Source organism: Dermochelys coriacea, chromosome 1 (genome assembly GCF_009764565.3).
Source record: "Dermochelys coriacea isolate rDerCor1 chromosome 1, rDerCor1.pri.v4, whole genome shotgun sequence".
NCBI classification, from domain to species: domain Eukaryota; kingdom Metazoa; phylum Chordata; order Testudines; family Dermochelyidae; genus Dermochelys; species Dermochelys coriacea.
The window spans coordinates 340122318-340149428 of NC_050068.2; the positions used below are offsets into that span (position 1 = coordinate 340122318).

At 42.4% G+C, this 27111-nt stretch overlaps 1 protein-coding gene across 5 annotated transcripts in view; it reads left to right on the forward strand.

The window, feature by feature from the left end:
* Positions 1–27111, forward strand: part of USP6NL (USP6 N-terminal like) — a 230798-nt gene that overhangs the window by 109940 nt on the left and 93747 nt on the right. For all 5 annotated transcript variants that reach the window (XM_038397301.2, XM_038397294.2, XM_043498623.1 and 2 more), the window contains one exon: positions 839–921. In XM_038397301.2, coding sequence (XP_038253229.1) covers positions 839–921 — 83 coding nt within the window. The remainder of the gene's footprint in view (positions 1–838; positions 922–27111) is intronic.

Sequence of the window (27111 nt, forward strand, 5' to 3'; positions counted from 1 at the left end):
GATATATGCCATCATGTGCCAGCAATGCCCCTCTGCCATGTACATTGGTCAAACTGGACAGTCTCTACGTAAAAGAATAAATGGACACAAATCAGATGTCAAGAATTATAACATTCAAAAACTAGTTGGAGAACACTTCAGTCTCTCCGGTGACTCGATTACAGACCTGAGAGTGGCTATCCTTCAACAAAAAAAACTTCAAAAAGAGACTCCAACGAGAGACTGCTGAATTGGAATTAATTTGCAAACTGGATACAATTAACTTGGGCTTGAATAGAAACTGGGAGTGGATGGGTCATTACACAAAGTAAAACTATTTCCCTATGCTATTTCACCTCCTCTCTCCCCACCCCCTGCTGTTCCTCAGACGTTCTTGTTAACTGCTGGAAATGGCCCACCTTGATTATCACCACAAAAGATTTTCCTCCTCCCCTCCCCCCTTCCTGCTGGTAATAGCTCATCTTAAGTGCTCACTCTCCTTACAGTGTGTATGATAAAATCCATTGTTTCATGTTCTCTGTGTGTATATAAATCTCCCCACTGTATTTTCCACCAAATGCATCCGATGAAGTAAGCTGTAGCTCACGAAAGCTTATGCTCAAATAAATTTGTTAGTCTCTAAAGTGCCACAAGTACTCAAAAAAAATGAATATTTGTGAATACAGATTAACATGGCTGCTACTCTGAAACCTGTCATTGGGAGTTCTGTGGTGGTGTTCTGGGGGACAGATATAGAATATGCCTCCAACTAGAACTCATGTCCTGTCTTTTTAAGTTTTAGATCAGCTTGCTATGTGGTGCCATAAGCCTTCATTGTTGCCTCCCTTTTTCTTTTTAGGGACGAGAGGGTGCCCAGATTGAACCTTGGGAAGATGCAGACTACCTTCTATACAAAGTCACAGATAGATTTGGTTTTCTACAGTAAGTTGCTAGTTTGAAAAGGAAATAAGATTAAAATTTTGTTGCATCAAAAAATACTAATAAGTTCTATGCCTAATTGGTGAAAATATTGATTGCTTACTTGTAATAGAGCTGCTGTGAGAACAGAATTCCATTCAATGTATACATTTTAAATGGTCTTGCATTGTGGTTTTTCTATAATTATATGCCCAACTTTTTCATTCTATGATTGAAATTGATCTGTTGTTGGGAATAGAAAAGTTTTTGGACTACTTTATTTGGGTGTGAATGTTATATTTAGTTACAGTGGATACTTATAATGCATCTGAATTAAGATTTGATAAGTTATTTGTATTTTTTGAATTACAATTTGCAATGTTATCGTAGCCATGTTGGTCCAAGAGTATTAGAGAATTGAAGAAAAAAGCTCCGTGTAAGTACAAAAATTTCTCTCACCAACGGAAGTTGGTCCGATAAAAGTTATTACTTCATCTAGCGCGTCTCTCTAAAATTAAAATTGTAATATACATATAAAATACTTGAAAAGTGAAGATCAGAAGTTTTGAAGTCCTAGAGAGGGAAGCTTCTTTTGATATTTTCACTAATTTTTCCATCTTTTTCATTTTAAAAAGTGTAGGAAATTTCATACAAAATTCTACATTAATAAAGGAAGATCCTGACCCTGCAAAGACACACATGCCTGTGGTTCAGGCTGTTCACTGACTAGTCCCATTAAAGTTATTGGGACTGTTCATATTGTGTAAAGTTAAGCTTGTGCTTAAGTCTTTGCAGGGATGGGGCCTAAAATTTCATAACTAAGCACTCAAAATCAGGAAATGCCAGAATCCAGATTGTGTGCACTCCTGGCGCATTTAAGTATAGATTTGATCATGTACTATTTATAAAAAAATAAATAAAAATACAGGATTAAATTGTAGTATGTGGTATTGTAAGTAAAGACCAGCATAACAAATGTACAAAAGGAGGCAGAGGGAAGATTGGTATTTCTTCACTTTTCTGTATTCGGTAACACAGTCATGACAGTCTGTTAACATTGTCAGTTAACATTATCTTCATAGAGGATTAGATCAGGCCATAAATAGGCCTCAAGACCTGGAAATGTCTTTACCAAAGCTGTCTGTGTTCCATTAGTGCCTTTAGATGGATGTAAGAGTATATTATTAGAAGACCAATGTACAGATATTGAACAGCACTGAATGATTTGCTAACCTTTCTACTAGCCAATCAGGGTTCTTCAGCATTTTTAGGCCATGTCTACACTACAAACTGTGGTGGATGCAAGTTATGTTGGTACTGAAGATTTTATATCGCTTGGGCTTGTGCATACTTGGCTGCTGGTGTCGGTGCTGGTGTACTCACCAGGGTGCTTGTGTCAATGCAAATTGTGGTGCATCATGGGTAAATGTCCCAGTGTGCCACATACCATCATCGGGTACAGTGCCTTTTGGGAAATTTTTGCCATGTGTTGTGGGATAGAAATTACTTGCCCAGGAATTTCTGGGATCTATGGGTCAAGTTCCAAGCATGCATCTTTTTCCATCTCAGAATACCATTCATATTCTATAATTTTTGTGCCTTTTCAAAAAAAAAAAAAAAAATCCCACAAATCCACATGGCACTTTTCTGTCTCTGCAATCTCTGACAGAAGCATAGAGCCCACAGAGCTTTGCAATATTCTCATGAATGCTGCAAATACAGGATTCATGATTCTCCTGTGTTTGCAGACCTTCAAAATGTACTGCAATAATGAGGGATGTGAGGATTTCTTCTAGGCCAGTTTGCTGAGGGACATAGAGAGAAACAATTCAAGGCTGTTGGTGGTGTTTCTGGAGCAGCTGCAGACAGGTCCATACGTGGTGCTTCACTGAGACACAAGCACTGACTGGTTCTCCATGCAGTCAGTCATATTGCCCCACCAAGCCCTTTGTTCACGGTCTGATGCAGCACTGGTTTATGGGATCTCACAAAATGTGTCCTCCCTAATCCTCTTCTTTCTCTTCCTCCTCAGTGTTCTGCATAGGTTGACCATAGCTCTACGCTGTTCAGGATGTGGTTTCACTGTGTCGCTGTCAGCTGGAGACAAATTTGAGCATAGACACATGCACAAATAGGTTGATGCAGGTGACTTATGTCAATCTAACTTTATAGCATAGACTAGGCCTTAGCGTTTCATGGAAAATTTGTCCAACGCTGTTTTTAAAAAAAAAAAAAAAAGTTCAGAAATTGGGAAGTCTAGATTGTTTGATGGCTGATGAAGACATTATTTAAAAGGCCTAATAAATATGTTCTCATAGCATTCTTCCTCGCTTCCTGACCATACTGTTCTATGTTGCTACAAGCTGTTAATTAGCTGTCAACTTTTGCCTTGGGGGTGGTTTTGCTTCATTATTCCAGAGGTGGGTGAATTGATTCTTGCATATCTGGTTTATAAAGTGCTTTTGAGTTTAGTGGGATGAAAGATGGTGTACTTTGTAAACTACTATTGTTACATTGCAGGTATTTTGGGTAAAAAAGAGAAAAACACATATGTGGGCGGCATGGAAGAAAAATTATTTCTTGTTGCTTTCCTAGGGCCTAGATCAAAGATCACTGAAGTCATGGAAAAAGTCTCCCATTGATTTTAAGAGGAGCTGAATCAAACTGCTGGAAATTTGCAAACAGATTCTGCATTTAGGCATTGCTTATGAACTACTCCTTTACGTTGATTTTTAATGCTTGCTACCTGAATAACCCTCCCTCTCTTGACTAACTTCTGAAGGTCACTCAACCCCTCACTTTTACTATAATTCTTTTTTCTGTTCAGCTAGTCAGTGTTCTGGAAACTCAGATCTCGTGAACTCTAGTCCTGTGTCTTAATCATTAGATCATATTTTCTCTCCAATATTGACATCATTCATTGGTACATAGTACTGTACAAAATCCAGTCCCTGTGTAGTCAACTCGCTGGGATGGAAACTGAAAGATTTATAATACACAAAGATTGTATAAATTAGCAAAGATCTTAGGTCTGTGTAATTAGAGAAGAGACCTGGTATCTGTGTACTTATGCATTAATCCTTGAGAATGAAAGTTTGCTTGAGTGCCATCACTGCAGCCCCATGATTCTCAAACCTAGAACTCATTCCAGATGACATTTGTTATTCTGAGATGTGCCATACTGCCCAAAGAAGAATATACTCAAAACAGGAATGTCAAACTCCCTTTGTGGGAAAGCCATTTTACACTGGGTTCACTTTTTTTAATTATGGTCATGGTCTTGTATCTTTTGCAGTGCTGAAGCGTCAGAATTTATCCCTTTGCCAAAGAATTGTGATTCAAGTTGTAAGCTTTCATATAAGGAAAAAAATAAGACTCTAATTTTATGGTTTTAAAGATAACCGTGAAAATATGTACAGTGTAGTCATAGTGCAGTTTATAGAAAGCCTGTAACAATGGCCCAAGAGATGTGAACTGCCCCATTCTTTTCAATTTGCCGTTAACTCTGAAATCTAAAGGTAACAAAAGTCTGCATTAACGATTTCACTGATAGATAGTTTTATGGGAACAAGCTTATCTGAAGGCTTTTGTCTTCCCAGCTGTTCCTTACTCAGTTTCAAGACTGACTTTTCCTGACAGCATTTATAATGTCCTTGAATTGTGAAATAAAAAAAAATGTAGAATATAGAAAATTGGAAATGTGGGGACAGTGTAAAATTCAACGAGACATCAAAATAAAAAAATAAGGAAATCTGTAGTGATTGTATATTTAATCTTCATTTTATTTAAAACTTCATTTTAAAAGTTTAAACTGCTGCAGAATTTCTGTCTGATGCAGAGAAATGCGCAGAATGTAGGGAACTTATCACAAGATTAGGTCTCACTAGTAACAGACTTCAGTGGGCCATGATTATCATCCATAGTTTGTATTTTTCATTCCTCCTCATTAGAAGGCTGCATCCTGTTTGTATCATCCTTTGGTGGCTCTATGGACATACACCTTTGACTGAGCTGACAGGGCAGAAAAGTTTAAGAATAAAGACCCAGAGACTATCTGTTTGGGCAAAAAATTTATTAGTCTTCCAGCCTTCAGTTGAAAGGGGCCAATCACCAAGACCTCCTTGGCTGCTACGACTACAACATGGGGCAGACCTTGGCCAAATTCAAGGTGCAGGAAAGAGTTTGCTGGGTGATCCTTGAAGAGGGCATGGGGGTGGCTAGAGCGGCCTTCCCAGCAGCTTCAGGCACGGCAGACTCTACAGCTCGCACCATGGCCTCGACCATTTCGATACTGAGGACATCCTGGCTGCTCTTCTTGGGTCTGTGGACTGAGGGTAAGCAGTCGATGCATGACCTCCCCTTCAATGGCCAGGCCCTGTTTGCAGAACAGATGGACAGTAAGCTGCATGGACTGAAAGACTCGAGTGCTACCCTGAAAATTCTAGGGCTGTACGTCCCCAGTTCAGCCCGTAAGCGGTTCAAACCGTAGCCATCTCAGGATCAAGGGAGCCAACCCCAGCAGAAGCTGCCCCATAAGAAGAGTAGACGCTACAAGTGCTGTCCAAGCAACGCGTCTCCACCCTCTGCCCAGTTGGGCCCAACCTGCAATAAGCAGGAGGGCAAGCAAATGATTTGAGAGTGAGCTCGAGGGCAACTACCAGACTATACCCCGGAACAGTCTTTCCTGCTGTTTTCCAACTGCCTTTCTTTTTTCCTCCCCACATGGACCACTGTACCTTTGGACTGCTGCGTCCTCAATACTGTGGCGCAGGGTTACACCCTCCAGTTTTCTACCCCGCAATCCCTTTCTCAGTCCCTTTTTAGGGACCCCTCTCATGAGTCTTCTCGTGCAGGAGGTAGAAGGGTTGCTGCAGCTGGATGCAGTGGAAAAGGTTCCTCGTGAGTACAGAAAGAAGGAGTTCTGTTCCCAGTACTTTTTAATCCCAAAAGCCAAGGGCGGTCTATGGCCCAGCCTTGACCTGCAAGATCTCACCAAATACCTAAAGAAGCTGAAGTTCCCTGGCCTCCATCATCCCCTCCCTGGCTCCGGGGACTGGTATGTTGCCCTCGACTTGAAGGATGCATATTTCCACATAGCGATCTTTCAAGGTCACAGACAAAGTTTCACGGTGGGACCCGACCACTATCAGTTCGCAGTCCTCCCATTCGGTCTTGCGACAGCCCTGAGGGTGTTCACCAAGTGCATGTCAATAGTAGCCCCTTACCTCAGACATTGAGGTATCTAGATCTACCTGTATCTCGACGACTGGCTCGTCAAAGGCTGCTCCAGGTCCCAAGTTCAGAGGAATGTTGCGGTGCTGCAGGCCATGTGCCCATCTTTGGGCTAGCTGGTAAATGACAAAAAGTCGATGGTTTGTTCCGGTGCAGAGGATTGAGTTCCGCGGAGCGGTGCTCGACTCCATCTGCACCAGAATGTTTCTACTGCAGGAGAGGTTCCAGGCATTGGTGGACTTCATTGCAGGAGTCTTCTTGTTCGCCCTGACCACAACCAGGGTTTGCCTGCTCCTGCTGGGTCACAAGGCAGCATGTACATATGTTGTTGGCCATGCCAGGCTCCAGATGTGGCTCTTACAGCAGTGACTAGTGACAGTCTATTCCCAGTCCAGAGATCACCTGGAAAAGATCATTACCATCAAACTGACGACACTTATCTCGCTGCAATGGGGGACTCGACCCCAGGGTGGTCCTGGAAGGGAGTTCCATTTGATGACCTTTATCACTCCATCAATTGATATTGGACGCCTCAGACCTAGACTGGGGAGCACATCTCAGCAATTTCTAGACCCCACGGCATGTGGCTCCCAGAGGAGATGACATTCCACATAAACATCAAGGAAATCAGAGCAGTACATTTGGCCTGCAGAATCTTTCTACTGCACCTGGCAGGCAAGGTGGTGAGAGTGGTGATGGACATTATGGCCTGGATGTTCTACATCAACAGGCAAGAGGGGAACATGCTCGTTGGCCCTCTGGCAAGAGACACTCTGACTGTGGCATTTCTGCATCAACCACGCAATCCAGCAGGAGGCCTGTCACCTCCCTGGCATCAGGAATACATGGGCAGATTGCCTCAGAAGATTATTTTCCTCTTACCACAAGTGGTCGCTCCATCTGGAGGTAGCACGGACCCTCTTCCAGAGGTGAGGAACTCCCCAAGTGGACCTGTTCACCACCAGACAGAACAGGAAATGTCATCACTTCCATTCCCTACAAGGTTTGGGCAAAGACTCCCTCTCCGGCGCCTTCCTCCTGTCATGGTCAAGGGGTCTGATGTATGCGTTCCCACCGATTCCGCTCATCAACAGAGTCCTGTCAAAGGTCAAGAGAGACGAGGCCCAAGTCATACTGGTTGCCTCAGCATGGCCACGCCAACATAGGTTCAGCTTACTAATAGACCTGGCAGTGGCCGCTCCCCAGCCCCTTCCTGACCGATTGGATCTGCTCTCGCAGAATCACAGGCATCTCCTACACCGAGCCTCACCCCCCTCCACCTCCTGGCATGGATGCTGCCTGGCTGAACTTGGAGGAGCGGGCCTGCTCTAACAAGGTCCAGCAAATTCTCTTGGAAAGCAGGAAGCCTTCCAGGAGAGCCTTCCAGTACCTGGCCAAATGGATGAGGTTCTCCCACTGGACATCTGAGTGTAGCGTCTCTCCAATGCACTCCTCTTTACAATTTATCTAAGATTACCTGCTCCATCTTAAGAACCAGGGGCTGGCCTTCTTCCATTAGAATGCACCTTGTGGCTATCTCTGCTTTTCATCTGCCAATCCAAGGTCAGATGGTGTTTTCACACAACATGTCGGTCCAATTCCTGAGAGGGCTTGAGAGACTCTTATCACTGGCCCGGGCTCCTGTCATGCAGTGGGACCTTAACTTGGTTCTTTCTAAGATCACTGGCCCACCCTTTGTGCCAATGGGCTCCTGCTCTCTCTCTCACCTGTCATGGAAGGTCGCATTCCTTGTGGCGTTAATATCCATGAGATCAGTGTCGGAGCTTAAAGCCCTGACATTGGAGCCTCCATATACGGTGTTCTACAAGGACAACAAAAATAGTACAAAAGTGAGATTTCATTTCAAGGTGAATTCCTAACCTTGATACTAACTGTAATTTAAAACCACAGTGAAATATCAATTGTGAAACTTTGGTCAGTTCCAATGATTATTATAGTGGTAATTTGTTGTTTACAATGTCTAGTACTGCCTGCATCTAATGCATACTATTCCATTTTTAATAACTACTGCATCAGGAAAACTATTCAGATTATTCACATGAATGTTGTTTTCCATTTTGTAATTCTTTTGATAAATTTTGGATGTACTATTGATGCTGGCTATTGAAAAGAAATTGGTGTGGCCCAGTTATTAAAATGTTTTTTAAAAACAAATTGTCAAAATAAATTGCTGGTAAATTAAGGCAATAGGGGCCATAAATAGGGCAGTGTTGTCAGAGAAGTACAAGGCAGTACAGTAATAAGGATTAACAGTATGAAATTAATAAAGGGAAATTTTTAAGCTGAATATCCAGAAAAGCCTGCTGACAGATATACTAGGTTGCAGAATAGACTCCAGGGGAAGTGGTAAAAGAAATAGTCACAGATTGAAATACCTTCAAGTTGCATGGAAACTGTTTCAAAGCACCGTAATAGAGACTCAAACTAAACTTATAACCCAAATAAAAATAAAAAAAAACCCAAAGTAAAACAGAAAAAGGACACCTCCCCCAAACCACCGTGGCTAAACAGCAGAGTAAAAGGCAGTTAGAATCAAAAAGGCATCCTTTAAAAATTGGAAGTCATATCATAGTGAAGAGAATAGAAAGGAGCATAAACTCTGGCAAATCAAGTTTAAAAATATAAGTACTCAGGCCAAAAAAGAATTTGAAGAGAAACTAGCAAAAGATATAACCTAACAGCAATTTTTTTTTTAAGTTCAGCAGCAGCCAAACAATCTGTGGGGCCACTGTACAATCAAGGTGCTAAAGGAGCACTCAGAAAACAAGGCTGTTGTGGAGAAGCAAAATGTATTGCATCGGTTTTCAGTGCAGAGGGTATGAGGAAGATTCTCCCACTAGACAGATTCATTTTAGGAGACAAATCTGAGGAACTGTTCCAGATTGAGGTGCCAGTAGAGGAGTTTTTGGAACAAATTGATAAAATAAACAGTAAGAAGTCATCAGGAGCAGATGGTATTCACCCTAAAGTTCTGAAGGAACTCTAATATGAAATTGAAGAGCTACTAACTGTGGAATGTAAGCTATCGCTTAAGTCGACCTCTGTACCAGATGACTGGAGGATAGCTAATGTAACTTTATTTTTTTTAAATAAAAAGGTTCCAAAAGTGATCCTGGCAATTACAGGGTGGTAAGTCTAACTTAAGCACCAGGAAAATGGGTCGAAACTGCAGTAAAGAACAAAATTATCACACATGTAAGACAAGATATGTTGGGGAAGAGCAACATGGCTTTTTTAAAGGGAAATCATGCCTCACCAGAGTATTAGAATTCTTTGAGGTTTGTCAACGAGCATGTGGACAAGGGTGATTCAGTGGATATATTGTACTTGAACTTTCAGAAAGTCTTTGACAAGGTCTTTCACCAAAGGCTCTTAAGGAAACTTAAGCAGTCATGGGATCAGAGGCAAGGTCCTCTCATGGATCAATAACTGGTTACAAGATTGAAAACAAAGAGTAGGAATAAATGGTAATTTTCACCATGGAGAAAGATAAATAGCAGGGTCTCTCAAGGGCCTGTACTAAGACCTTTGCTATTCAACATATTAATAAATAATCTGGAAAAAAGGATACATAGTGAGGTGGCAAAAATTGCAGAGGTTACAAAATTATTTAAGATAAGTCCAAAGCTGGTTGCGAAGAGCTGCAAAAGGATCTCACTGAACTGGATGACTGGGCAACAAAATGGCAGATGAAATTTAATATTGATAAGTGCAAAATAATGCTTATGGAAAACGTAATCCCACCTATATGTACAAAATGATGTGGTCTAAATTAGCTGTTGCCACTCAAGAAAGAGACCGTGAAGTCATCATGGATAGTTCTGACAGCATCTGCTCAATGTGCAGTGGCAGTCAAAAAAGCTAACAGTATGCTAGGAACTATTAGGAAAGGGGTGTATTATATTTTCTGTCTTATTATCTCAGTATATAAATCCATGGTCCCTCATACTGAATACTGCATAATTTCTGGTTGCCCTAGCTCAGTTAGAATTGGCAAAGATACAGAGAAGAGCAACAAAAATTATGAAGGGTATGGATCATATGAGAAGAGTGTGATATACTGCGGCAGAATCCAGACTAGGATGGGGCTGTCACCCCTGCCCTGCAACCTTGGATGCCTTACAATGCCTTGCTGTATAGCTCCCACCTGGGCTGCTCGCAAACTTCCTTCCAGCATGCAAGCCTCACCCTGAGTGTTTGTGTGAAACTTCAACCTGCCAGTTACACCCCAGCTCTCATCAGCCTTGGTTATACTGCTGGATGATCCCCAACATACCCCCAGTCCCAGATCTTCCCCCAGAAATGTGTGTCCTGTACTACCCAACTCTTTCCTGGATAGTAGAAATATTTTAAGTCTGTTATTCCTTTAATGGAATAATATGCCAGTTATTATGTCAAATGGAGTTACCCAGAAAATTCAGTGTCAAAACACTTAACAAAATGCATCCGATGAAGTGAGCTGTAGCTCATGAAAGCTTATGCTCAAATAAATTTGTTAGTCTCTAAGGTGCCACAAGTACTCCTTTTCTTTTTGCGAAAACACTTAATAAACTTGTTTTACTGTTTTATCTAATTAACTACATAGAAAGAAAAGGAGTACTTGTGGCACCTTAATTTGTTAGTCTCTAAGGTGCCACAAGTACTCCTTTTCTTTTTGCGAATACAGACTAACAAGGCTGCTACTCTGAAACCTGTAACTACATAGAGAGACATTTTAAGTGAGTTTAAGTAATGAGGCATAAAAATCAGAAATGGTTACAGGAAGAAGATAAAATGCTTGCTAGTGTCTACTTAAGAAAATACCTTAGTTGCAAAGCAAACTTTCTTACCACATTCTCCAGCAGAGTAGTGATCAAACGTGGAGGTCAGGACCCCTCCCCTAGAGTCCAACGGCTTTTTCCCTTTGTCTTCTCAGGTATGGAGAATGAGGTGGGCTTTTTATAGTTTTGGTCCCTCTCTTGAAAAAACATTTCCATCTGCAACTGAGCCTTGGCTGAATTAATCTGCCTTGTATTTGTGAACACTTGAACCAACTGAAAGGAAGCTGCAATATTTGGTTTGTTCCATTGGTCCTGTGACCAAAAAACTTCCCTCTGATTTTATTTTCATCAGATTGAGACTCTAACTTGTTTTTTGTTCTTCGAGTGATGTTCCTGTGAGTGCTCCACTTTAGGTGTTTGAGCGCCCCTGTGCTTGTATTTGGAGATTTGTGGTAGCAGTGTCTGGTTGGGTTACACACGCGCGGTCCCCATTTCATGCTGCCTCAGGCAGTTAACTGGTACGTTGCGACCAACCCCTCCTCAATTCCTTCTCTACTGCCTTTGGCTTGAGTTGGAGCATTCAGCAGTGCCTCAGAGCTTAGTAACTTAACCCTTTTTCTGTTAGTTCTACCTCAAATAGATATTGTTTATCTTCCCGTTTATTTTTCTTAAACAAAAGAAATAAACTTTTTTTTTTTTTTAACTATTAGAATAGTGTTTACTTCTCCCCTTACGGGGAAGGGAAATATTCCTCTCAGGGGCATGCCTAGTTCACCGGGGTTTAAACACTGCCTCACCTGCAGGCTTTCAATACCTGTTTCAGACGGACACACTCAGGGTGTTCACTGCTTACGCAAAACACGTGTGCCTCAGAAGTGCTCACATTGTCACAAACTAACAGCCCGGATCAGGAAAGCCAGATACTCGCAGCTTAAACTGCTACTCAAGGAGAAGTCTCTCCGTCTGGCATCTGAGCCAGAAGCACGGATACCCCCAGGACACAGTTCACTGACTGCAGCCTCTGACAGGGGCTCTTCTTTGCCCATGACTCGTGACAGACCACCCAACTGAAAGGATGGCTAAAAAGAATACTCTGTCCCCACCGGCTTGGGAACTGACCAAAAAAATGCCATTCCCCAAACCGGGGGACCTCATCGGTACCGACAACACCAACAGGCTCCACAGCCAAGATAGCAGGACCTTCCCGTACCATAGGTACCATGAGAGCTAAGGACTCCTGAGAGCTAGCTCCAGTGCAGGCAACAAAGGGAAACAAACCCCATGCCTCGGCACCAGCGGAGTCATCCCAACACTGGGCATATCAAGACAACTGCAGCCTATGCTGCCACCTCCTATCAGCACAGTGCAATTGACCTGTTCACCTGTACTGACAACTCCTCCACGGCAGCCGGTACCCATCATTACCACATCCCCAGTACTGTTGTTGTCGATACCACAACATTTCTTCTTACCTACAGACCTCATGGCTCTCCCGTTCTCGACACCGAGGTCACGATAGCACTGTCAGTACTGAGCCGCCTCACTGCTCCACCGCCATCTGCTCCCCCATTTTCGAGCGATTAAGAGGATGAGAAAAAGAGAGAAATATACCCCGAGCACTACACTTCTCCCATCCGCAAATGGATCAAACATGTCCCACCAATGCCCTTCCTGCCACAGTGGCAGTATGGGGCCCCATGAATGATGCATCACCTGCACCACCTCACACTTCTTAGCAGACACAGGGAGGGTATACAGCAGTCACCTGTGCCGTTGGTACCAGTACCATCTGAGCCCCCTGAAGAGATCACTGAAAACAGGAAGAAACCTCTGATCAGGAGGCCGAACCAACAACCCATTTTTCTTCATCTTCCCTGGACAACACTATCATGCCCACTCTTCCTAACATGGGGGACGACTTTAAACACTTCCAGGACCTCTATAGAAGAGTTGCAGATTCACTAGACATCTCACTAGAGGATGTGCAGGAGATCCAACATAAGCTCATTGACATCTTGCAAATGTCAGCATAGTCTAAAATTGCTTTACCCATGAATGATGCGATCATGGAACCTATCAAACACACCTGACAGACCCCTGCGACAATCCCTCCATCCTTCCCAAGGTCTGACAGAAAATATTATGTCCCTACAAAGGGAACAGTTTCTTTTTTCACATCGTGCACCAAACTCTCTGGTAGTGTGTGCTCTTAAAGAACAGAAGGTCATACCTCAAAAACACACCATATGACAAAGACTGGAAGAGGCTCAACCTCGTTGGCTGAAAAGCGTATTCCTCAGCGATGCTACACCTTAGAATTGCTAACTATGAGGCTCTAGTAGCAAAATAGACCACACAAATTATGGCAAACTATCAGATTATATTGAATTTCTTCCTGAGAAGAGAAAAGAGCAATTCGGTGCAATCATTTCCGATGGCCAACTGATCTCCAGCATAGGCGCCGACTTCTAATGGCGCTGGTGGGTGCTAGATCCCTCTCTGCCCCCCCACCCTGCTCCCTCCTGCCCCATTCCAACCCCTTCCCCAAAGTCCCCGCCCCAACTCCCTGCCCCTATTCTACTCCTTCCCCAAATCCCTGCCCCGGCCCCACCTCTTCCCCGCCTCTTCCCCCGAGTGTGCCACATTCCCGTTCCTCCCCCTCCCTCCCAGAGCTTGCTAAAGCTGTTTGGTGGCGGCAAGCACTGGGAGGTAGGCGGAGGAGCCGGGATGCAGCGCGCTCAGGGGCGGAGGCGGAGGAGGAGGTGAGGTGGGGCGGGAAGCTTGGCTGCTGGTGGGTGTAGAGCACCCACTAATTTTTCCCTGTGGGTGCTCCAGCCCCGGGAGCACCCACGGAATCGGCACCTATGATCTCCAGGACAGCACTGCAAGCTTCTGTACGTTCTGCAGATACAGCAGCATTATCTACTGCCTCTGTGATCGTAATGAGAAGGGCGTCTTGGCTGCATCTCTCTGGCTTCCCCAAGGAGGTACAAGCAACAGTGGAGGATCTGCCTTGGGAAGGGCCCAAACTTTTCGGGGCCAAAATGGATGAGTCTTTGCACACCCTCAAGGACTTGAGGGTGACTCCGAAGTCCCTGTGTATCTCCTTGGACAAAAAGACTACAAGGCAGATATTACAACCCTCAAAGATTCCGGTCCACACCATATACGCAGACACACAGGCAATATGAGCTACAAGGCCAGAAATAGTGGCCCTCAAGGAGATGACAGCCTTCAAATCAATCTACCATGTCTCATCAACTAGCCACCAGCAAGCGTTTTCAAACTTTCCTATCGTGGTCTTTGCCTTAATATAGAGAGTTTATCTTGTTGATGCTTCCCCTCCCATTTACAATGCATGGGTAAGTAATTTTAGGAAAGAATTTAAGGTGAAATCCTGGTTACTTTGAAGTCAATGGCAGAACTTCTGTTGATGTCCTTGGATCCAGGATTTTACCTTTATTATTTTAGCTGATTGGTTAATGAATTTTAGCAGCTGGAAACAAGAACCATGTAACCAGCTTGTTGTTCATGGAGCACTAGCAAGTACTATGAAGATCACTATTGGAGTCTGATGATTTTTACATCATACAATGCATGTAGTGGGAGCAGTTTGAAGAATGCCTGATTTTAAAGGCCTGATGACTGAATGATTTGTATGCCATTTGGAACTTGCTGAATTCCTTAATTGTTCATTTTTCAGGCCTTTGTGCTTGTTTTTATTAAGAGGTAAAATTTTTGTTAAGAAGCTGAAACATTTTATTTTTGATGTTAGAACTCCAGTGAAGCACATCTTCTGTCTTAACTCTTTCTAACTACGATCTTTGTTGTGTTCAAATTCACACATCATCTTCCTATTAGATAGCTGGAGTTCTGTTTGCAAGGTCTATTTTAAAAACTACAGTAAGGCAATGTTAAGGTTGCACAGTTAAGCATTCAGAGTCAAGAGATGCCAAAATTAAAGTGGAACCCACAACTCCAACTTTATCCCCTTGTGCAAATTCATTTTAGTAGTCTTTACATGAGCCCCTACTATTGCTCACACAAAACAATGCATCATTATAGTGGACTGCCAGGTATACCTATAGTTAAGGTTTATACTACCTCTTCTGCATCCTCTGATAGGTGTGTGTAACACTTTGTACAATTTTTCCTGCTTGTATCCTTACTTCAGTGCCTTAAACTGGGATTTTCAAAGGAGCCTAGATGACCTATATTTGCATGTCTCGTGTGCAAGTATATCTTTCTAGAGCTTCTGCATGTTCATAGATTCATAGATACTAAGGTCAGAAGGGACCATTCTGATCATCTAGTCCGACCTCCTGCACAGCGCAGGCCACAGAATGTCACCCACCACTCCTATGAAAAACCTCACCCATGTCTGAGCTATTGAAGTCCTCAAATCATGGTTCAAAACTTCAAGGAGCAGAGAAGCCTCCCTCCAGTCAACCATGCCCCATGCTACAGAGGAAGGCAAAAAAACCTCCAGGGCCTCTCCAATCTGCCCTGGAGGAAAACTCCCTCCCGACCCCAAACATGGCAATCAGCCAAACCCTGAGCACATGGGCAAGATTCACCAGCCAGATACCCAGGAAAGAGTTTTCTATAGTAAATCAGATCCCATCCATCTAATATCCCATCTCAGGGGATTTGGCCTATTTACCCTGAATATTTAAAGATCAATTACTTACCAAAATCCCATTATCCCATCATACCATCTCCTCCATAAACTTATCGAGTAGAATCTTAAAACCAGATAGATCTTTTGCCCCCACTGCTTCCCTTGGAAGGTTATTCCAAAACTTCACTCCTCTGATGGTTAAAAACCTTCGTCTGATTTCAAGTCTAAACTTCCTGGTGGCCAGTTTATACCCATTTGTTCTTGTGTCCACATTGGTGCTGAGCTGAAATAATTCCTCTCCCTCTCCTATATTTATCCCTCTGATATATTTATAGAGAGCAATCATATCTCCCCTCAACCTTCTTTTAGTTAGGCTAAACAAGCCAAGCTCCTTAAGTCTCCTTTCCTAAGACAAGTTTTCCATTCCTCGGATCATCCTAGTAGCCCTTCTCTGTACCTGCTCCAGTTTGAATTCATCCTTTTTAAACATGGGAGACCAGAACTGCACACAGTATTCTAGGTGAGGTCTCACCAGTGCCTTGTATAACGGTACTAAAACCTCCTTATCCCTACTGGAAATGCCTCTCCTGATGCATCCCAAAACCGCATTAGCTTTTTTCACAGCCATATCACATTGGCAGCTCATAGTCATCCTATGATCAACCAATACTCCAAGGTCCTTCTCCTCTTCCGTTACTTCTAATTGATGCATCCCCAACTTATAACTAAAATTCTTGTTATTAATCCCTAAATGCATAACCTTACACTTCTCACTATTAAATTTCATCCTATTACTATTACTCCAGTTTACAAGGTCATCCAGATCCTCCTGTATAATATCCCGATCCTTCTCCGAATTGGCAATACCTCCCAGCTTTGTATCATCTGCAAACTTTATTAGCACACTCCCACTTTTTGTGCCAAGGTCAGTAACAAAAAGATTAAATAAGATTGGTCCCAAAACCGATCCCTGAGGAACTCCACTGGTAACCTCCCTCCAACCTGACAGTTCGCCTTTCAGTAGGGCCCGTTGCAGTCTCCCCTTTAACCAATTCCTTATCCACCTTCTGATGTTCATATTGATCCCCATCTTCTCCAATTTAACTAATAATTCCCCATGTGGCACGGTATCAAACGCCTTACTGAAATCTAGGTAAATTAGATCCACTGCATTTCCTTTATCTAAAAAATCTGTTACTTTTTCAAAAAAGGAGATTAGGTTGGTTTGGCACGATCTACCTTTTGTAAAACCATGTTGTATTTTGTCCCATTTACCATTGACTTCAATATCCTTAACTAATTTCTCCTTCAAAATTTTTTCCAGGACCTTGCATACTACAGATGTCAAACTAACTGGCCTGTAGTTACCTGGATCACTTTTTTTTCCTTTCTTAAAAATAGGAACTATATTAGCAATTCTCCAATCATTCGGTACTATTCCTGAGTTTACAGATTCATTAAAAATTCTTGCTAATGGGCTTGCAATTTCAGGTGCCAATTCCTTTAATATTCTTGGATGAAGATTATCTGGGCCCCCCGATTTAGTCCCATTAAGCTGTTTCAGTTTCACTTCTACCTCTGATATGGTAATATCTACCTCTATATCCTCCTTCCCATGTTCCCAAAACATAGGACAGATGTAGGAGAGGCAGTATTTGGTGGCCCTGAAGATCAGTGGCTTTTGCATGAGGTGACACCTGCACTTCCTAATCTTCAGACTATTCAGCATCAGAGGGAGAACTAAAGACTAATATGATTACAGCAGTCTCAGCAGCTTCCTAGGGTAGAAGGGGCATAGCCTGTAGATAAGTCAGGACAGCAAAAAGCACGCTCACTTTCTTATTTCTCCAATCAGGCATGCCTCTGGCAACATGCAGCCAGAGCCTTCACGCTCCTCCATATGGAAATCACTAAGTCACTGAAATATGACCTGAAGAAGAGCTCTGTGTCAGCTTGAAATCTTGTGTCTCACCCACACAAATTGGTCCAATAAAAGATATTCGCTCACCTACCAAATCACTGAAAGACATCCCCTTGCAAGATTAAGCAGCCTCAGTCATCTGAAGTATGCTTGGATACTTCATTTGGCACCAATCAGAGCTAATTACTTCAGTTGCTTATCTGGTATACAGTGATTAAGCAATAGGTCTCAAATTCTACACCTGTATTTCCTTTGTTTAATCAGCTACGGAGATCTATATTATCCACTGCAGAATTGTGTATATCTTTTGTCTCCTCTATCTTTAGCTCTACTATCTGTGAAGGATGTGTAGTATTTTTTTTGAGAGCTGCCAAAGGCAACAACTACTTGGAATTCTGGGATAGATGTTGATCAAGGCTTGACTCTCAAAATCTGTTGGTCAAAAATATACTGCAATAAGATGGAGATTTTTCTGCTATCAATTTATAGTTTTTAAAAAGAAAACTATCAAGACATGTAATAATAAACTTAATCTTACCTGCTTTAAGCGTCCCTTAAGTTGTTTTTTTCCTCATCCCATCTCCCACTTTGATGCTGTCACCCATTGTCATGTCTGAAATTGGAGTATAACGCTGCAGGGCAGAGACCACTATATTTGTTCTGCAAGCATGGGAGGCGGGTGAACTGATTTCAGTGGAGGTGCACCGATTTACAATAGCTGAGCTTTTGGCTCATAGTCTTATTCTCTTTATTCTAAGCAATCTGTTAAAATACTGAACATGTTTCAGAATAGTTTGCTAATGCTGGAGATTATTGCTTTGCCTGGGGCATACATCAAGCAGCAGCCATCAGTACTTTTTCTCTCACTAAGAGACTGATATGTACCCATTTTTTTTCCTATCAAACTGTATTCTTTAAGTGTTTTGAATTTTTATTAGTTGCCTAATGCATTTTTGCAGCAGGCAGCAAAAATGAAAATAATGAAGCAAAAAATGGATTTCAATCAAGAACTGTTAGATACTCCATTAAATGCCTCCAGATGAAGACATTGATTTTTTTATCTATCTAATGTTAGTAGGAAACATTTGATAAGCATAATGTTGGTTTTTTTCTTCTTTTCATTTCAGTTTATTTATGCATTGACCTTGTTGGAATATTGTCTTTAGTCTCTAAAACATTAGTTCCTTTTAATACCATCACTCCATCATTTATACATTGCCAAGATCACTTCTACATAGCTCAGACCACCATGGCTTCCAAAAGCCGTCGTAGACCTGGGTCCTGCAACCCTTATTCATGCAATTGGTCTCACTGACTTGAATTTGGATGTCAAACATGTTTGTGTGTTATAGTGAGGCATATAAAAGTAGTAGGGATTTACAAGGGAATATAAATTGAAGATGAAAACCAGGCTGCTGAAGCTTTGCATTGAGTAATATTAAAAATGGTAGTACTGTAACTTTAATTGATCTTGGAGGTAGAAATAAATAGAAAAACCCATACATCAAAGCTGTATTAACTTGGTGTATTAGGAAAGCTGTATTAACATTAAGTAAGGTTTTTGGAAAATGTGATAAAGCCATAGTTTATGGTGAGGCATAACCAATATCCTTCAATTCCTGGGCGCAGCCAGGCATTAATGAACTCAAGTGGCACCAAATTGCGCCTGTGTACTAAAAAATATCAGTGAAATGTTTGTTCGTTACAAAGATTAATTATGAATTCAAATCTTGTTACATTATTGGTATTTCTGCCTCACATCCAGGCTTTCTGTCAGGGTTTTCCTCCTTCTTATCTACATGTGAAGAAAGGCGAACTGTCAGGTTGGAGGGAGGTTACCAGTGGAGTTCCTCAGGGATCGGTTTTGGGACCAATCTTATTTAATCTTTTTATTACTGTCCTTGGCACAAAAAGTGGGAGTGTGCTAATAAAGTTTGCAGATGATACAAAGCTGGGAGGTATTGCCAATTTGGAGAAGGATCGGGATATTATACAGGAGGATCTGGATGACCTTGTAAACTGGAGTAATAGTAATAGGATGAAATTTAATAGTGAGAAGTGTAAGGTTATGCATTTAGGGATTAATGACAAGAATTTTAGCTATAAGTTCGGGACGCATCAATTAGAAGTAACGGAAGAGGAGAAGGACCTTGGAGTATTGGTTGATCATAGGATGACTATGAGCTGCCAATGTGATATGGCTGTGAAAAAAGCTAATGCGGTTTTGGGATGCATCAGGAGAGGCATTTCCAGTAGGGATAAGGAGGTTTTAGTACCGTTATACAAGGCACTGGTGAGACCTCACCTAGAATACTGTGTGCAGTTCTGGTCTCCCATGTTTAAAAAGGATGAATTCAAATTGGAGCAGGTACAGAGAAGGGCTACTAGGATGATCCGAGGAATGGAAAACTTGTCTTAGGAAAGGAGACTTAAGGAGCTTGGCTTGTTTAGCCTAACTAAAAGAAGGTTGAGGGGAGATATGATTGCTCTCTATAAATATATCAGAGGGATAAATACAGGAGAGGGAGAGGAATTATTTCAGCTCAGCACCAATGTGGACACAAGAACAAATGGGTATAAACTGGCCACCAGGAAGTTTAGACTTGAAATCAGACGAAGGTTTTTAACCATCAGAGGAGTGAAGTTTTGGAATAGCCTTCCAAGGGAAGCAGTGGGGGCAAAAGATCTATCTGGCTTTAAGATTCTACTCGATAAGTTTATGGAGGAGATGGTATGATGGGATAATGGGATTTTGGTAAGTAATTGATCTTTAAATATTCAGGGTAAATAGGCCAAATCCCCTGAGATGGGATATTAGATGGATGGGATCTGAGTTACTATAGAAAATTCTTTCCTGGGTATCTGGCTGGTGAATCTTGCCCATATGCTCAGGGTTTAGCTGATTGCCATATTTGGGGTCGGGAAGGAATGTTCCTCCAGGGCAGATTGGAGAGGCCCTGGAGGGTTTTCGCCTTCCTCTGTAGCATGGGGCATGGTTGACTTGAGGGAGGCTTCTCTGCTCCTTGAAGTCTTTGAACCATGATTTAAGGACTTCAATAGCTCAGACATGGGTGAGGTTTTTCATAGGAGTGGGTGGGTGAGATTCTGTGGCCTGCGCTGTGCAGGAGGTCGGACTAGATGATCAGAATGGTCCCTTCTGACCTTAGTATCTATGAATCTATAAGAGTCAGGCCTGTCAGTCAAGATAGTGACTTGACTCCCACTTCTCTGGGGAGATCTGAGTAGTCTCCGCCACAGGCAGACCCTCAAACAAATTCAGAGTTCAAAACTTAATTTTTAATTTATTTTTGTAAATTCTCTTTGGGATTGAGACCTTGTATATGGGAGTTTGATTGGCAGAGATTTTATTTTCTTACGAAGTTTTTTTTTTTTACTCCTGAGAATAGGGAATTACTATCAGTTATAATACAACCTTACTTAGTGTACCATGAATTCTACCTTATAATATGTGATGCATTTCCTTAGATTGATTCTACTCTCTGAAATTGTGCATTGCTAATCAGCACTGGTGGAATTGTCGGGGAAATGCTGTTAAAAAGCAAATTCAGCTCCAATTAACTTTTTGGCCTTTATAACCTATTGTGCAGTCAAGTTTTTTTTAAAATGAGCATAGTGGAAGTTTTTTCTTAGGTTAGTAATGGAAAGTCAAAATAAATTTCAAGATTCATTTTACTAGCACAAGAAAAGATATTTTTCGTGATTTCAAAGGCATTCAGCAATTTTTAAAAAAAATATTTGTATTGCATATTTTGGAAGGATTACAAAACATAACTAACAGTATAATATACAAATACTCTTGAAGATGTACAAGTTTCAGGTCACAAAACAATCTGTATTATTTTTTCTTAATTATTATCATTCCTGTTTAAAAATTAAGCAGCAAGTCTGACTGAATTCTGAACTCTGGAGCATACAGAATAATGGCATTCAGGGCCTTTTCAAATTGTGCGAACCTCTCGATGTGATGATCGTTTTAGGGTATAGATAACTTTGTATTTTAACAACAAATTATTTTTATTTAAATATTGCATAACATAGCAATAGTGCACGTGCTGTAAACTTCAGCCATGCCTCTTGTAGTACAGGACCCTACTTTCCAAAATGGAGGATGAGCTTTGATCTGTACATCCACATTCTTATATAATAATGACAGCTGCATCACACATCCTTCCCTTTTAATAAACAATTTTTTAAGCTTCTGTGTTTGAAGATTCTGAATGCATATGGCACATGTCTTTCCTTTGCCGTAGTATTGCACCCATTTCTGAAATCAGCATTTTGTTGTAGACTGAAAGGTGGTGAGAAATAGGTGCTGCAAAGTGAGTTCTAGTTCTGGCTACTTTGGAAAATTCTTTAATGATCACTATTGCCCCTCCAAAAGCACTTTTTTTGTCAAGTTTGAGTCTGTTCCCAACAGTCTTGTGGATGATAGCTAGTATCTCTGTGTCCAGTTCCTTCATGATCAGAAGGATAGCATTCAGGACATTGTTCCACCTCTTTCTACTGTTATCTTTAGGGCCTACCAAATTCGCTGTCCATTTTGGTCAATTTCCACTGTCATCAGATTTTAAAAGGGGGTAAATTTCATGATTTCAGCTATTTAAATCTGAAACTTCATGGTGTTGTAATTGTAGGGGTACTGACCCAAAAAGGAGTTGTGGGAAAGGTTGCAAAGTTATTGGGGCGGATGGGGGTTGCGGCACTGCTACCCTTAATTCTGCGCTGCTGCTGGCGGTGGCATAGCCTTCGGAGCTGAGCAGCTGGAGAGTGGCAGCTGCTGGCCATGAGCCCAGCTCTGAAGGCAGAGCCACTGCCAGCAACAGCGCAAAAGTAAGGGTAGCATGGTATGGTATGCCGCCTAGCACTCAAGTCGGCACAGAAGTAAGGGTGGCAATACTATGACCCCTTAAAATAACCTTGTGACCCTCCTGCAACTTCCTTTTTGGTCAGGACCCCTAATTTGAGAAATGCTGTTCCCCCCCCCCCCGCCCCCCAATGAAATCTGTATAGTATACGGTAAAAGCACACAAAAGACCAAATTTCATGGTTGGGGGAGATGAGATTCCATGGTCTGACACGTTTTTCATGGCCGTGAATTTGGTAGGGCCCTAGTTATCTGTCTACCTTAAGTGAGAAGGAAAATCTGTGTCTCAGGATGGATTTTCCTTATATGTTTTCTTCTTATGCTATCCTCAATAACTTTGTGTACCATTTCTTCACTCATTACATAAAGTCTGAGACAGCAGATGGATACAGACAGGACAGTACCAAGCCATATTGCTGATAAGCATTGGTCATACACACAGGCAGTCTAACTGTTGTCAAGTTTTGTGTAGCGTCATGGCAACAAAGAGTTTTGAGGAGGGACTTGAAGGTAGATATGCACAGCACTGACCCATGTTACCCATTATGCTTGGGAGGCATTCTCCATAAACATCCACAAAGCTACCTCCTTACCCACCTCCAAATTAGTTTTGTTATACAAAAGGATATCTTGGTTTTTGTTCTGAGCTCAGCACTGGACTTAAAATAATGGTGTGTGTGTGTGGGAAAGAAACACAAACAAAATTAACATTTAGATGTACTCTATATAAGGGTAGAACAATTTAAAGATGAGGCTGAACAAACGTAAAATTAATGCATTGTTTTATTCCTGTTTGTAAAAGTAATTGGTATCTTCTGGTTCATTTTAAAGGTCTGTTTATTTTCTGACACATTCTGTTTACAATAATTTAATGCAGTGATAAATATGAAAACTCATCCCATGTAAGATTTGATATTATAAACTCTGATTTATACTATTAGTTTTAGTTACCTTATGTATGACAATGTCAGTTAATTCCTAAATGGAGATCAGCAGGTCTAGAATATTTTGTTATTGCCTCATTTCACATTATAGGACATCAGTTTGAAAGCTATTATGAAAGAGTGACATGTTTGCATACACAAAACTAGAATATATCCTACTGCTAAATATCATAGTATTTTTATACTAAGTATCAGTCTTCTGACAACTTTTGTGCGTCATAGGTCTTTTTCTCTTTTACCTTTTTGATTCTATTAGATAATTTAGTCAATATGTCTGACAATGCAGGCATTTTTCCCTAAGGTATAATTACTAATATTTTGTCCAGCCATGATGTAAAAGTCCTAACTATTGGAAATTCTGCTTTTTTTCTTTGGCTAGGTATACCACAGCCCAATAATAGCTCACTCTAAGGAAGTTTTTCCTCATATATTTAATTTTTTTATCATATTTATGCTAGTTTTACCCTCATATAACACACTAAACTTAATTTCCACCTTTGTTTTTCCATCCATCAAATATTTGCTGACTTACATTGCTGCTGCTTCTAATCTCTTATCAAATCTATGCATATTTAGCTCTCTGAAAATTTACTTCATGATCATATTGATTGCTTGTGAATTCCCTCACTTTGTCATTCTTTTTGTTAATGTGAGGATCAGAATTGAACCTTCTGCTCTAGGTCTTTGCACAGATCTCAAAATTTCAGTCCAAAAGGTTAATGATGTTCTTCGAGTGCTTGGTCATGTCGATTCCATTGTAGGTGTGTGTGCATCCACCTGCACAGTCATCAGAGATTTTTGCCTTTGCAGTATCTATAGGGTCGGCTGTAATGCCGTGCTCATGCTTTGGTATACCAGGCACCACTGACCCTACGCCCTCTCGGTTCCTTCTTACCGCCCATGACGGTTAGTCAGAGCGCCTTGTCTTGCATTGCAAGAGCGTTAGCAGTTCTTACAGTCCATTGTTCTGTCTCCTTTATTTTCAGTTTATAGGTACTTGGACCATTAAGTTAAGTGTTAGAATAGTAGTTTAGGAGTTAGAGTCCCATTAGTTACCCCCACGAGAGCTGTTTAAAATATTTAGGGGAGTTCCACAGAAAGGACAAGTGCAGGATCTACAAAAACGTTCACCCTCGAACTCAAAAGGAGCAGGATATTTGCTTCAGGGCCCTCCTGGAGGCTGTGCTTTGTCCTACCTCGGAGCCCTCTCGATTGGACTCCACGACCGGCACCGTTCCCCTTCCCTGGTGCCTAAGAAGCATCTGATGTTGACGGGTCCGACAACACCACAGAAAAAGAGGGCTTCAGGCAAAGAACCTGTCAGGCCATGTGCCTGCCCCGAGCTGCTTAGGGGTACTACTGTGGTTGGACCCCCTAGCCCAGCCAGGGACTCACCTCCGACTCCTGGGAGTGGCAGGGGGTCCCGGCCCTTAGTAGGGTCATCTGTGCCCAAAGGGGGCCCAGCAGCCAAGTAGGTTGTCCAGCACCGCAGAGGCCAAGCCAAGTGAGGGACCCGGCTAAGGGCCCTGCATCTACGGGAATGCCGGTTATGGGACCACCCTCTAAAGCAGTGGAGTGTGCCTGATCCCCGGACCATATCACCGCTGCCTCGGTTCCCAGTTAGAAGACACAGGTCCCTGATGCCAAGGTTTCCACCTACAAGGCACAGGACACCTGAGAGGCGCCCTCCAGATGGCCTGGGATGCTACGGACTCGGTGGTCAGGGTAGTTGCCTCTGCGTTGGTCATGAGGCACAGCTCCTGGTTACAATCCTCCCGACTGTCCCAGGAGATGCAGACTAGCCTTCAGGACCTCCCGTTCGAAGGAGCAGGGCTCTTTTCGGAGCTGACTGATGCACGGCTTTATGACCTTAATACTGCCATGCCATCCATCGTTTGTTGGACATACGCACCCCTCAGCAGGCTAGAAAGTTGTTCTGTGCCCCACCTCCGTCGAGGTCCTGGGGCGTCCCCTGGTCTAGTTCCTACAGGAAGAAGGACAGAGACAAAGGATTTAAATGGCATTACCCTTCGTCTTCTCGTTCCTCTGCCCAGCCTGGTTCTTCTAGAGGCCAAGAAAGCCAGAAGCAGACATTCTGAGGATGTGTCCCCATCACTTCCCAGGATCCACCCCACTGCTCTTTCCTCAATCGCCTGCGCCCCTTTTGGTCGACCTGGTCACGACTGACCTCGGACCATTGGGTGCTTGACATAAAATCTTCGGTCTGCACCCTGCAGTTCGTGGCCATCCCTCTTTACCACCCTCTTTCCCCATCCCTCTTCAGGGACTTTTCTCACGAGCAACTCCTCGTTCAAGAGGTTGAGAACCTCCTACGGCTGGGGGCGGTAAGGGAGGTCCCTCCAGACTTGAAGGGGAAAGGTTTCTATTCCCACTATTTCCTAATCCCAAAAGCAAAAGGGGGCCTCAGACCCATTCTGGACCTGCGCCATCTCAACAAATCTCTCAAGAAGATAGTTTTGCATGGTCTCTCTGGCCTCCATTATTCCCACCTTGGAGGTAATACACTGCCCTCAACTTGAAGGACGCATATTTCCATTTTCCCAGGGAACAGGCGCGTCCTCCTTTTTGTGCTGGGCCAGCGCCATTTCCAATTCACAGCGCTGCCATTTGGTGTCTCATCAGCCCCAAGAGTATTCACAAAGTGCATAGTGCCAGTGGACACTTATCTGAGGTGCCAAAGTGTTCAAATTTTTGGTCTAGGGACCATCAACTCGAAGCAGAAGAAACAGTTACTTACTGTAACTGTGGTTCTTGGAGATATGATACAGACCCACAACCCACCCTCCATTCCCTCTGCGTTGGAGCCTAGTCTCTGACATTTGGTGTGAAGGAACTGAGCGGGATTGGGGCCTTCTATCACTCTCCTGTAGCCATCTGGCCCAACCCTGTCACAGTATGTCTTTTGGAAATAGATATGTCCTCCCTTTTCTGTAGTTTAGAACTTTGATTTTCAGCGTTCCTTATTTAAGCATTCCCTATCTCAATCTGGAGGGATGGTTAGTGGTCTAAACATCAGTTTTGAAATGCCTATACTCCCTAGAACCATCAAGTTGAATCCTGAGAGAATAAATTCAGTCCTTCATATTTCTAAAACAGATAAACCATGTACCATACACAGAAGGTCTTTCAGAAACAGTCTAAAAAACCAAGATCTTGTCGACTATGCATGGGCACTGAAGGCCCTATAGCAATTTAGGTACAAGTAAAGATGTGATCTAGTGTTCCTGGCCAGCATTCCCAGCCAGCGTTCCCCTACCCCCACACTGTGTGCTTTTTGGCTTGGCTGTAGCCCTCTCTCCCAGACATGATTTCATTTCAGTATGGTATATATCAGTGAAGTTTATAAAGAGCTTTGGGATCCTTCAGAATGAAAGATGATGTATAAATCCCATTATTACTACAATTTTATTCTAAACTGGAGTATTCAAAATGTTAATGTTCATTACATTTTTAAAGCCAATTTCTTTAGTATTGATTTGGCTGCAGTGCACTCATACAGCAAACATGGTGCAACAGCTACACTGATTAAGTAGGTCCCTTTTCGCTTGGTAAAGTAACAGGGGCAGTTCCAGATCAGGAATTTGCTGGAACCAATTAAGGCAGGCTAATTAGGACACCTGGAGCCAATTAAGAAGCTACTAGAATCAATTAAGACTGGCAGGGTAATCAGGCACCTGGTTAAAAAGGACTTCACTTCAGTCTGGGAGGGGCACTCGGAGTGGGAAGTGAGAGGGCATGCTGCTGGAGGACTGAGGAGTACAAACGCTATCTGGCATCAGGAGGAAGGTCCTGTGGGGAGGATACAGAAG